The sequence below is a fragment of the Anthonomus grandis genome, chromosome 17, assembly GCF_022605725.1.
Source record: "Anthonomus grandis grandis chromosome 17, icAntGran1.3, whole genome shotgun sequence".
Classification (NCBI taxonomy): Eukaryota; Metazoa; Arthropoda; class Insecta; order Coleoptera; family Curculionidae; genus Anthonomus; species Anthonomus grandis.
The window spans coordinates 20,224,495-20,237,313 of NC_065562.1; the positions used below are offsets into that span (position 1 = coordinate 20,224,495).

A 12,819-nucleotide genomic window follows, 5' to 3' on the forward strand; every position below is an offset into this window, starting at 1 on the left:
TGTTTTAGGTTGAAAGGTTCTCTCTCGCACTATTTTACACTTATAACAACAAATACAAAGAAACTTACCAATTCATTAAAGCTACTTTATTAATTACAAAATGATGCCTGTACGTCTATGCCTCCTCCAGCGCGGGTGGAAACACATACCCCGGTGAAATTTTACTGAAGTCCACGTAAGTTTTTCCGACGTTGTCAAGTCTACGGGCGATGTTGCCGAACGTGGGCCGTTTATCCGGATCCTTATGCCAACAATCCCGCATCAAATCGTACAGTTGATCCGTGCAGGTTTCCGGTCTTTCCAGGCGGTGACCTCGAACGATGTAGGAGATGACGTCCTCGTTACTGAGGTCATTGTAGGGAAAGGCGCCTGGAAAAATGAGTCGAGGGTGTGATGGTTGGTTGGAGAATTTTGTGCTGATTAAAATGATCCTAAACACTATATAGTTGTTTTTAATAGTGTGCGAGATATAGGAACTTAAAGTGCAAAATTCGGTTCGAAGGACCAAACATTTTTTTCTCAAAAATTATTTGTTTTTTCAAAAAACGCTGAAATAGGTGTCTAATAAAATTAATTGAAGAATAGGTGTACAAAATTTCAAAACCGTATCTTGAGTGGTTTTTGAGTTATGGCCATTTTTTGAATTTTTCAATAAAAAAAATCAGATTTTTCAGGAAAAAATTTTTTTCTCAAAAATTATTTTTTTTTCGAAAAAACGCTGAAATAGGTGTCTAATGAAATTTATTGAAGAATACATGTACAAAATTTCAAAACTTTATCTTGAGTAGTTTTTGAGTTATGGCCATTTTTTGAATTTTCCACTAAGAAGAATCGGATTTTTCAGAAAAAATTTTTTTTCGAAAAAACGCTGAAATAGGTGTCTAATGAAATTAATTGAAGAATAGGTGTACAAAATTTCAAAACTGTATCTTGAGTGGTTTTTGAGTTATGGCCATTTTTTGAATTTTTCAATAAGAAAAATCAGATTTTTCAAAAAAAATTTTTTTTTTCAAAAATTAAATTTTTTTCGAAAAAACGCTGAAATAGGTGTCTAATGAAATTAATTGAAGAATAGGTGTACAAAATTTCAAAACTGTATCTTGAGTGGTTTTTGAGTTATGGCCATTTTTTGAATTTTTCAATAAGAAAAATCAGATTTTTCAAAAAAAATTTTTTTTTTCAAAAATTAAATTTTTTTCGAAAAAACGCTGAAATAGGTGTCTAATGAAATTAATTGAAGAATAGGTGTACAAAATTTCAAAACTGTATCTTGAGTGGTTTTTGAGTTATGGCCATTTTTTGAATTTTTCAATAAAAAAAATCAGATTTTTCAGGAAAAAATTTTTTTCTCAAAAATTAATTTTTTTTTCGAAAAATGCTGAAATAGCTGTCTAATGAAATTAATTGAAGAATACATGTACAAAATTTCAAAACCGTATCTTGAGTGGTTTTTGAGTTATGACCATTTTTTGAATTTTTCAATAAGAAAAATCAGATTTTTTAAGAAAAAATTTTTTTTTTCAAAAATTAATTTTTTTTCGAAAAAACGCTGAAATAGGTGTCTAATGAAATTAATTGAAGAATACGTGTACAAAATTTCAAAACTGTATCTTGAGTAGTTTTTGAGTTATGGCCATTTTTTGAATTTTCCAATAAGAAAAATCGGATTTTTCAAAAAAAAATTATTTTCTCAAAAATTAAATTTTTTTCGAAAAAACGCTGAAATAGGTGTCTAATGAAATTAATTGAAGAATACGTGTACAAAATTTCAAAACTGTATCTGGAGTGGTTTTTGAGTTATGGCCATTTTTTGAATTTTTCAATAAAAAAAATCAGATTTTTCAGGAAAAATTTTTTTCTCAAAAATTTTTTTTTTTTCGAAAAAATGCTGAAATAGGTGTCTAATGAAATTAATTGAAGAATACATGTACAAAATTTCAAAACTGTATCTTGAGTAGTTTTTGAGTTATGGCCATTTTTTGAATTTTCCAATAAGAAAAATCGGATTTTTCAAAAAAAAATTATTTTCTCAAAAATTAAATTTTTTTCGAAAAAACGCTGAAATAGGTGTCTAATGAAATTAATTGAAGAATACGTGTACAAAATTTCAAAACTGTATCTGGAGTGGTTTTTGAGTTATGGCCATTTTTTGAATTTTCCAATAAGAAAAATCAGATTTTTCAGAAAAAATTTTTTTCTCAAAAATTAAAATTTTTTTCAAAAATCGCTGAAATAGGTGTCTAATGAAATTAATTGAAGAATACGTGTATAAAATTTCAAAACTGTATCTTGAGTGGTTTTTGAGTTATGGCCATTTTTTAAATTTTCCTGTAAAAAAAAATCAGATTTTTCAGAAAAATTTTTTTTTTCAAAAATTAAATTTTTTTCGAAAAAACGCTGAAATAGGTGTCTAATGAAATTAATTGAAGAATACATGTACAAAATTTCAAAACTGTATCTTGAGTGGATTTTGAGTTATGGCCATTTTTTGAATTTTCCTGTAAAAAAAAATCAGATTTTTCAGAAAAATTTTTTTTTTTCAAAAATTAAATTTTTTTCGAAAAAACGCTGAAATAGGTGTCTAATAAAATTAATTGAAGAATACATGTACAAAATTTCAAAACCGTATCTTGAGTGGATTTTGAGTTATGGCCATTTTTTGAATTTTTCACTATGAAAAATCAGATTTTTCAGAAAAATTTTATTTTTTCAAAAATTAAATTTTTTTCGAAAAAACGCTGAAATAGGTGTCTAATGAAATTAATTGAAGAATACGTGTGCAAATTTTCAAAAGTGTATTTTGAGTAGTTTTTGAGTTATGGTCATTTTTTGAATTTATTAATAAAAAAAATTCACTTTTTACAAAAAAAATGCATTTCTCAAAAACTTAATTTTTTTTTCAAAAAACGCTGAAATAGGTGTCTAATGAAATTAATTGAAGAATACGTGTACAAAATTTCAAAACTGTATCTTGAGTGGTTTTTGAGTTATGGCCATTTTTTGAATTTTCCAATAAGAAAAATCAGATTTTTCATAAAAAATTTTTTTTCTCAAAAATTAAATTTTTTTTCAAAAAACGCTGAAATAGGTGTCTAATGAAATTAATTGAAGAATACGTGTACAAAATTTCAAAACTGTATCTTGAGTGGTTTTTGAGTTATGGCCATTTTTTGAATTTTCCTGTAAAAAAAAATCAGATTTTTCAGAAAAAAATTTTTTTCTCAAAAATTAATTTTTTTTCGAAAAAACGCTGAAATAGGTGTCTAATGAAATTAATTGAAGAATACGTGTATAAAATTTCAAAACTGTATCTTGAGTGGTTTTTGAGTTATGGCCATTTTTTGAATTTTCCTGTAAAAAAAAATCAGATTTTTCAGAAAAATTTTTTTTTCTCAAAAATTAATTTTTTTTCGAAAAAACGCTGAAATAGGTGTCTAATGAAATTAATTGAAGAATACATGTACAAAATTTCAAAACGGTATCTTGAGTGGTTTTTGAGTTATGGCCATTTTTTGAATTTTCCAATAAGGAAAATCAGATTTTTAAGGAAAAAAAATTTTTTTTTAAAAATTAAATTTTTTTCGAAAAAACGCTGAAATAGGTGTCTAATGAAATTAATTGAAGAATACGTGTACAAAATTTCAAAACCGTATCTTGAGTGGTTTTTGAGTTATGGCCATTTTTTGAATTTTCCTGTAAAAAAAAATCAGATTTTTCAGAAAAATTTTTTTTTTTCAAAAATTAATTTTTTTTCGAAAAAACGCTGAAATAGGTGTCTAATGAAATTAATTGAAGAATACGTGTACAAAATTTCAAAACTGTATCTTGAGTAGTTTTTGAGTTATGGCCATTTTTTGAATTTTCCTGTAAAAAAAAATCAGATTTTTCAGAAAAAAATTTTTTTTTCAAAAATTAATTTTTTTTCGAAAAAACGCTGAAATAGGTGTCTAATGAAATTAATTGAAGAATACGTGTACAAAATTTCAAAACCGTATCTTGAGTGGTTTTTGAGTTATGGCCATTTTTTGGAATTTTAAAAAAAATTTTTTCTTAAAATTTATTGGATAAAAAATGAAATTCTGCGAAAAAAACACCATATCTGCAAATCTATATCTGCAAAAGTTTCCAAGACAATAGCATTCAAAGTGCAAAATCCGGCTCGAAGGACCACATGTTTTTCCCAAATATCTCCTAAACTATTGGAGAGAGCTATGGGGTGTTTGGTATTTTTATAATCAGTATTTAATTCCCTATAATACCTCAGACCCAAAATTCTTACCTAGACTGGCAATTTCCCATAAGACCACCCCGAAGGACCACACGTCCGTTTTGTTATCGCACTTCCGGCATTCGATCGCTTCGGGGGCCATCCACCTTAGCGGTTGCCGCTTCTTCGCCGTGTTCACGTAGACTCCTTTTCTGGCCATACCGAAATCCGAGATCTTCAACGTTTTCTCTTGATTGATCAGGATGTTCCTTGCAGCCAGATCTCTGGATAATGGGATACAAATAATATTAATACACCTTAGAAGGGACTTGATGAGGGCACCTGTGAGTGATATCCAGACTTTCCAGAAAAGCCATCCCGTTCGCTATTTGCAGGGCGAAATTATGTAAGTCCTTACTATCCAGGTTGGGCTTTATGGGGGGGTCATGGAAGTCTATCAAAGGAGTTGGAGGTTCAGTGTCCAGTGGGGTCATTAAAGCTAAAGAGAACATTACTATGGATCAACTCTACAAAGTCATCAGCCTTGAACTTACTTCCAGTGACAGATGGTAAGCCACTGGACGTACTGTTCAGTGACATTGGGGTGAGTGGCGATAGAGGAGGTGGAGGGGCCAATTTACGACCCTTTTTGTTGCACCGAAATGGTGACCCGGGGGTGCTGGGGGTGTCTGGGGTGATATAAGAGTTAGTCTCCGAAGAGCTGTACAGGCTGCCGTTCCTGGAAGAATCACTTTAACCAAAAGATCGAAGCTACAAATGACTGACTTATACCGATTGAAGTCCAGGTCGCTGTACTTCAACTGATTCTCGTTGGCAGGCGATGATATGGTCACTGAAGGCAAGTAGTTCTCGACCACCATGTTGCTGCAAGAAACAAATGAATCAAGAGAACCGTGAAGGGTCGGTTTAAGGGATTTACTCGGGAAAGAAGTGTCTGTGGTTGCTCCCTCTCTTTCTCTCCTCCCACTCGCTTCTTAAGTGCGACAAGTAGGACTTCAAGGAACCACACGGGACCAACTCCATCACCATCAAGTAGGGAGGCTCCAGGGTGGCGCAGGCCAACAGTTTAATGATATTCGGGTGCCCCCCGGAGTTTTCCACCCTCTTCATTGTGTCGATTTCGGTGAGAAAGTCGGCGATTTCTTCAGAGGGTGCGTTGTCTGGAATACCCCGTTTTAAAGACCCTACATCACTGTCTTGTTGTAATTATTAGGTATTACCGATGGGTTTTTTGACAGCAACCGACATTACACCGGCACGATCGAAGAGTTCCGCCCTGTATACTTTGCCGAAGGCACCCCCGCCGATTTCTTGTTTTAGGGCGATTCTGGTCTTCGGGATTTCGTAGTGGTCGAATTTATGGGAATTCTTGAAACATAAATTGGTTTTTCGGTTAACACCCTGTATATGGTGAGGATTTTTAAGGTATCGATAGCATGGTTGGATAGAAAATTTTACGCCGATTAAAATAAGCCCAAACACTATGTGGTTATCTTTTTTAGTTCTCGAAATATTTAAATTTGAAAAATTTAATATACAGGGTGTGCCAATAAGTATTACTTTTTTATTTAAAATAACTCGGAAACGGTTAAAGATAAATGCATGGTGTTTGGTATTTTTGAAATCTGTGTTGAATTTTCTATCAATTTTGATCATAAAATTATGCATTTAATTATGAAAATTTTTTATTAAGCCACTTGGGAAAATATTTGATCAATTTTTAAAAAGATAATTTGGTTCCAAATAAAATGAGCCCAAACACTGTAGGGGTACCTCGTTTCGTTCTCGAGATATTTGAATTTAAAGAATTTAATATACAGGGTGTGCCAATAAGTAATATTTTTTGATTTTAAATAACTGGAAAACGCTTATAGATAAATGCATAGTGTTTGGTATTATTGAAATCTGTATTGAATATCCTATCGGTTTTGATCATAAAATTATGCGTTTTATTATAGATTTTTTTTAAAAATCCTTTTAGCAAAATATATTATCAATATTCAAAAAGATAACTAATTTCCAAATAAAATGAGCCCAAACACTTTAGGGTTACCTCGTTTCGTTCTCGAGATATTCAAGTTTAAATATTTTAATATACAGGGTGTGTCAATAAGTATTATTTTTTTATTTAAAATAACTCGAAAACGGTTAAAGATACATGCATGGTGTTTGGTATTTTTGAAATCTGTGTTGAATTTCCTAATAGTTTTGATCATAAAATTATGCATTTAATTATGAAAATTTTTTATTAAGCCACTTGGGAAAATAATTGATCAATTTTTAAAAAGATAATTTGGTTCCAAATAAAATGAGCCCAAACACTATAAGGTTACCTCAATGTGGTCTCGAGATATTTGAGTTCAAAAATTTTAATATACAGGGTGTGTCACTAACTATTAATTTTTAACTTGAAATATCTCGAGAACGGTTAAAGATAAAACTAAAGTGTTTGGTATTTTTGAAGTCAGCGTGGAATTTCCTATCAGTTTTGATTATTTAAATGAGTACTTTACATTGGAATTTTTTTGATAAGCCTTGAAACAAAATATTCAAAAAGATAACTAATTTCCAAATAAAATGAGCCCAAACACTTTAGGGTTACCTCATTTCGTTCTCGCGATATTCAAGTTTAAATATTTTAATATACAGGGTGTGTCAATAAACATTATTTTTTCACTTAAAATAACTCGAAAACGGTTAAAGATAAATGCATGGTGTTTGGTATTTTTGAAATCTGTGTTGAATTTTCTATCAATTTTGATCATAAAATTATGCATTTTTTTTATAAGCCTTATAACAAAATACATGATCAATCCTTGAAAAGATATTTTTTTTCCAAATAAAATGAGCCCAAACACTATGAGGTTACCTCAATCTGTTCTCGAGATATTTGAGTTCAAACATTTTAATATACAGGGTGTGTCACCAACTATTAATTTTTAACCTGAAATATCTCGAGAACGGCTAAAGATAAATATATAGTGTTTGGTATTTTTGTAATCGGCATTAAATTTTCTATTAATTTCTGTTATTATTTACCACAATAAATTCTAACGGAGTATATTGGGTGTTAACGACTTCTTTTTTAGAACTTGCACTGGTAGGCTCACAAATGACCCTACTGTCCTGTAGTCCATTATTTGTATTAAACGGTAAATATTTCCTCAATTTTTCCAATATTTGCAATCTAATCTTCAATAATATAAAAGCGAGGACGAGACATATGGCACACAAAGTTCCAGAGTAAATTATGTACTGATTAACGAAGGCAGAACGTGGAGTTTGCACTAAAAAATTTTGTTTTTTTGAGAAATTCCTTATACAGTAATTTTACCTGAAATAACTGTGGAAAAATGAAAGTCGCAACTGTCCACGATTAAATCGACATAAATCAAGTAGGAATTGCCCTCGTGAAAATCGTTAAATTGCACCGTCAACTGGTCGCTTTCGAAGTGGATTTGTCCCACGGGTACCAGCGTTATTGTTTTGTTTGAGTTGATATTTGTACTACAAAAAAACAAAAGAAGCTTTTAATAAAAATCAACAATAAGAAGTTTTCTTTGCATACTTACTACCAAACCTTATCGAACACACCCTCCAAACTAATTAATCCGTTAAAACTATCAGTCTTCTTAAACTCTACACTGTAGAACTTATCTCTAATTAAATTTGCCCCGATTAGCTCATAGGGGGACTGCGTGACGTTGCAGGAGCAGACAAACTGCACACATTCTATATAAATAAAATTGAGTTCATTTATTTTATATTCCCGCCCCCTCTCCCTCTTTCTTCACCTGGAATGGTATAGTCAATTATTTGTTCAATAAGGCATATTTGATCGTAAACATTTGCCAAAGTGGTCAGTTCAAAGTTATAAAGGCATCCGTGCAATAAGGGCTCGGCCGGGTGGGTCAGTCGGTCCATATTGGGTTGTATCACGAAATTTTGCTTAAAGAGATTTAATCATTAAGTAACTTTAATTAATTATTAATTGATGGTACCTCGATAGGAATGTCTCTGTCCCCATATAGAGCTGTACAACTGGACTCTATGGACATATCAAAAGTTGAAAAGTTGGCTATAGAGGAAAGAAAAACAAAACAGTTGAAGAGCTTTTCAATTGTTTTTGCTTACCTTCAGGCTTATGCCAGGAAATGTTCAACCTGATGTAGCGGTGTTGGTCTATGAATGGTGCAATCGTGATTTCTTGAAATAGACCCGGTGCATTTGGACATTTTTCTATGGAAAATACCTTGAAAGGTACATGCAAATATACTGATATAGTAATTATGAGAGATTGCATACCTTTCCAAAAGAAAGCCAGAATATTAAGAAGAGGTTTGTCCACACATGCATTTTTGTCATTTTTTTGGTTTTAGGAAGTCCATCCTTTAAATGTGAAAAAGGAGGTAGATGTTGACCCACCCTGTATAAAATATTGGAAATATGTGATCCATTAGGATGTGGTTTTTAGGCTGATTACAAGAATACCACTCATCAAGGGTGTATATTTAATAGTTTGGGAGTTATTTAAGTTTGAAAGTTGAGAGTAGTCATTTATTATCATTTTCTCAAAATCTACTGGGAATATAGAAAATTTTCTTTTAGCATTGGAATCCTTATTAAAAATAGAACAAATTATGTAGAATAACATTTAGCTGTCAATCAAACAATAAAAGACTTATGGAGGTTTTTTTGAAAAGTAAAAAAATTTTTAGATGAAAAAAAAATTTTTGAATTTTTTTTTTTTTTTTGATAAATTGGTTTGTCGTTTAAAAAGCTTCAAAAAAGTCTTATCAAAGATTTTTGGAAAATGTACCAGAAAAAAGTTATACCCAATTTTCCCAAAAAAGATCCAAAGGGGTATCCATGGTAAACTGTTCATAATTTTAGTTTTTATTTTTTTTCTAGAAAACTATTAACTGAAGCAAAAAATTGTTTATATAAAAGTTGTTCGAAATGTCAATGCGCATCAGATGCAGTAAAAAAATTATTTCTAGCTCCAATAGTTTTCCAGAAAATCGGAAAAAACCTCTTAACAGTTTTTCCTCGTTTTCTCAAAAACTGTTAAAAATACAGAAATTTCTCTTTTAGCATTGTATTCATTATCAAAAACAAAACAAATCATAAAGAATAACATTTAACCGTAAATCCAAAAATAAAAGACTTATGGAGGTTTTTTTGAAAAGTAAAAAAATTTTTGGATGAAAAAATTTTTTTTGAAAAATTTAATTTTTTTTTTGATAAATTGGTTTATCGTTTAAGAAGCTTCAAAAAAGTCTCATAAAAGATTTTTGGAAAATGTACCAAAAAAAAGTTATACCCAATTTTCCCAAAAAAATCTTCCTTAAAAAATCCGAAGGGGTATCCATGGTAAAATGTTCATAATTTTAGTTTTTATTTTTTTTCTGGAAAACTATTAGTTGTAGCAAAAAATTGTTTAAATAAAAGTTGTTCGAAATGTCAATGCGCATCAGAGGCAGTAAAAAAATTATTTCTAGCTCCAATAGTTTTCCAGAAAATCGGAAAAAACCTCTTAACAGTTTTTCCTCGTTTTCTCAAAAACTGTTGAAAATATAGAAAATTTTCTTTTAGCGTTGTATTCACTATCAAAAACAAAACAAATCATAAAGAATAACATTTAACCGTAAATCCAAAAATAAAAGACTTATGGAGGTTTTTTTGAAAAGTAAAAAAAATTTTTAGGTGAAAAAAAAATTTTTGAGAAATTTAATTTTTTTTTATAAATTGATTCTTTGTTCAAAAAGTTTAAAAAAAGTCTTATAAAAGATTTTTGAAAAATGTACCAGAAAAAAGTTATACCCAATTTTCCCAAAAAAAGTCTTCCTTAAAAAATCCAAAGGGGGTATCCATGGTAAAATGTTCATAATTTTAGTTTTTATTTTTTTTCTGGAAAAATATTAATTAAAACAAAAAATTGTTTAAATAAAAGTTGTTCGAAATGTCAATGCGCATCAGATGCAGTAAAAAAATTATTTCTAACCCCAATAGTTTTCTAGAAAATTGGAAAAAACCTCTTAACAGTTTTTCCTCGTTTTCTCAAAAACTGTTGAAAATATAGAAAATTTTCTTTTAGCATTGTATTCAGTATGAAAAACAAAACAAATCATAAAGAATAACATTTAACCGTAAATCCAAAAATAAAAGACTTATGGAGGTTTTTTTGAAAAATTTTAGGTGAAAAATTAAAAAAAAAAATTTTTTGAAAAATTTTATTTTTTTTTTATAAATGGATTCTTTGTTCAAAAAGCTTCAAAAAAGTCTTATAAAAGTTTTTTGAAAAACGTACCAGAAAAAAGTTATACCCAATTTCCCCAAAAAAGTACCTATAGGAAAATGTTTATAATTTTAATTTTTTTCTGACAAAATTATTGGATGTAGAAAAAAATTATTGAAACAAAAGTTGTTTGGAATATCAAAGCGCATCAGAGGCAGTAAAAAAATTATTTCTAGCTCCAATAGTTTTCCAGAAAATCGGAAAAAACCTCTTAACAGTCAAAAAAAAAATAGAATTTCTCTATTATTTTCCCATTTATTATCAGTGTATCGTCTGCACTCTGTTTGCGATTAATTAACCTTTTTTTTATGATGAGGGCTTACCCGTTTTATTATCGACAAGCAGCCAATAAATTAATTAATTAATTAGTATTTTCGCACCGTATAGCTCTATATTGACACTCTATTTTAATACATATTATATCGGTATGACGGTCTGTTTACCTTAAGGTTAATAAAAAAATAATAATAATAATAATAATAGGGAATACATGTATGTATGTATATTGGTGCAGATAACATTAAATACGTATTAGTTTTAGGGGAGAAATAGTCCTATGCTGGACAAAGATATCAATTTTTTTATAAAGTCGACATTTTATAAGATTAACTGATAAAAAATAATCTTAGAAGGCGATGATAAAAATACCTGAACAACGTTTCATTTATTTATTAGATAATGAACGTTAAACAAGCGAAAGTTTCCACGTATAAAAACAAAAGAGCACCACGGAACAATTAGAAGGCGTCGCGACGTTTCGAAGTCGGCGGGCGTCGTCTTTAGCGCGTCGCGTCACCCGTTAAACTGAACGTGCATGGAATGTTGATGGTTACACGTATTAAGAAAAAAACAAACTGATAATCGATCTCTGATAATGGCAAAAGATTATTTTGTAATTTTAATAGATAACACTATAAATTCTAAATAAGTCTCCTATTTTTAAGTTTCCATCTCACTCTGTTGCAGAGATATAAGGCATGAGCCTGAAGAAAAACCGGGTTACTTTTAGAATGTAATATTTAAACAATATCCTTTAATAATGATGACCTAATATGTTATTTGCCTTAATATGGCATTTGATTACATCCCATAAAACATCTACAAAAAAAAAAACATTTCTTGACCGGACTATAGCGTGCCGTTAAAGAGGCGCGACCCCACTGTTATTCGCCATGCGTGTGAGCGAGAGGGCGATAGGGGCAACCGTCGTGACGTAACCGCGGAGTTTATAGTCCGGTCAAATTCGATAGTTAAGGAAACAATTACAAAGGGACTCGCTGTGCGTTTAAGTGAGAGGGAACATTGCAAATTCTCTTGTTAGGAGAAGAATGGAAATATTTGAGTAATTCCAGGCAGTTAGTTGAGTGATTTCTTGAATTTTTCCTAAAATTTTTAAGAGGTAAGAAAAAGACAGAAGCGGACTGTTAGGCATAATTCTCTCTGTCTCAAGTGCCTGGAAGAAATACATAATTATTGACCAATTCTAGGCAGTTGGTCGCGTTGTTTTTTTTTTTTTTTAATTCTTTTCTCTTAAACCCTTATCAAACACCTTATAACTATCCCATATGGTTTGGGAAATATTTAAGAAAAACATTTGGTCCTTCGAGCCAGATTCTGCACTTTAAGTCCTTATATCTTGGAAACTGTTCAAGGTAACCCTAAGGTGTTTGGGCCCATTTTAATCAGTATAAAATTCTCTATCCAACTGGTTTAAAATCCTAAAAATTAAAAAAATATTTTTTTTTAAGTGCTTGGAAAATGATTTTTATTTGCATAGGTCTATAGAGCCTTTGTTTCCGATTCCATTAATACCAAACACCCTACAGTTATCTCCAATAGTTCAGGAGATATTCACGAAAAACATTTGGTCCTTCGAGCCGGATTTTGCACTTTAAGCGCCAATATCTTGGGAACCAATTAAGATAATTGTATAGTGTTTGGGTTTATTTTGATCAGCATCAAATTCTCTATCCAACTGGTTTAAAATCCTAATAATTAAAAAAATATTTTTTTTTTAAGTGCTTGGAAAATAATTTTTATTTGCATAGGTCTATAGAGCTTTTGTGTCCGATTCCATTAATACCAAACACCCTACAGTTATTCCCAATAGTTCAGGAGATAATCACGAAAAACATTTGGTCCTTCGAGCCGGATTTTGCACTTAAGTCCTTATATCTTGGAAACCGTTCAAGATAACTCTAAGGTGTTTGGGCTCATTTTAATCAGTATAAAATTCTCTATCCAACTGGTTTAAAATCTTAATAATTAAAAAAATATTTTGTTTTTTAATTTG

General features: G+C 30.4%; 1 protein-coding gene across 6 annotated transcripts; it reads right to left on the reverse strand.

Moving 5' to 3' along the window:
• Positions 1-71: 71 nt before the first annotated feature.
• On the reverse strand, positions 72-11,355 carry LOC126746128 (fibroblast growth factor receptor 1). 6 transcript variants are annotated; one of them, XM_050454247.1, is made up of 15 exons: positions 11,175-11,355; positions 8,534-8,617; positions 8,363-8,467; positions 8,230-8,306; positions 8,023-8,176; positions 7,801-7,960; positions 7,563-7,735; positions 7,268-7,515; positions 5,449-5,596; positions 5,148-5,388; positions 5,000-5,092; positions 4,762-4,946; positions 4,550-4,706; positions 4,280-4,491; positions 72-369 (listed from the first exon to the last, which is right to left on the reverse strand). In XM_050454247.1, exons 4-15 carry the CDS (start codon positions 8,284-8,286, stop codon positions 116-118), a joined length of 2,082 nt encoding a protein of 693 aa, XP_050310204.1. In that variant the 5' UTR covers positions 8,287-8,306; positions 8,363-8,467; positions 8,534-8,617; positions 11,175-11,355; the 3' UTR covers positions 72-115. The 6 variants fall into 6 exon arrangements, with proteins under 6 accessions (XP_050310204.1, XP_050310201.1, XP_050310203.1 ...); XM_050454244.1 differs by having other exon boundaries at positions 8,363-8,480; XM_050454246.1 differs by having other exon boundaries at positions 8,534-8,654.
• Between the last annotated feature and the right edge of the window lie 1,464 nt (positions 11,356-12,819).

Coding starts and splice junctions, on each gene's coding strand:
- LOC126746128 (XM_050454244.1), bottom strand. CDS start 8,593: ATGACAAAAATGCATGTGTGGACAAACCTCTTCTTAATATTCTGGCTT. Junction 8,481..8,533: donor TCTGGCTTTCTTTTGGAAAG/GTATGCAATCTC, acceptor GTACCTTTCAAG/GTATTTTCCATAGAAAAATG. Junction 7,736..7,800: donor GTGTTCGATAAGGTTTGGTA/GTAAGTATGCAA, acceptor GTTTTTTTGTAG/TACAAATATCAACTCAAACA.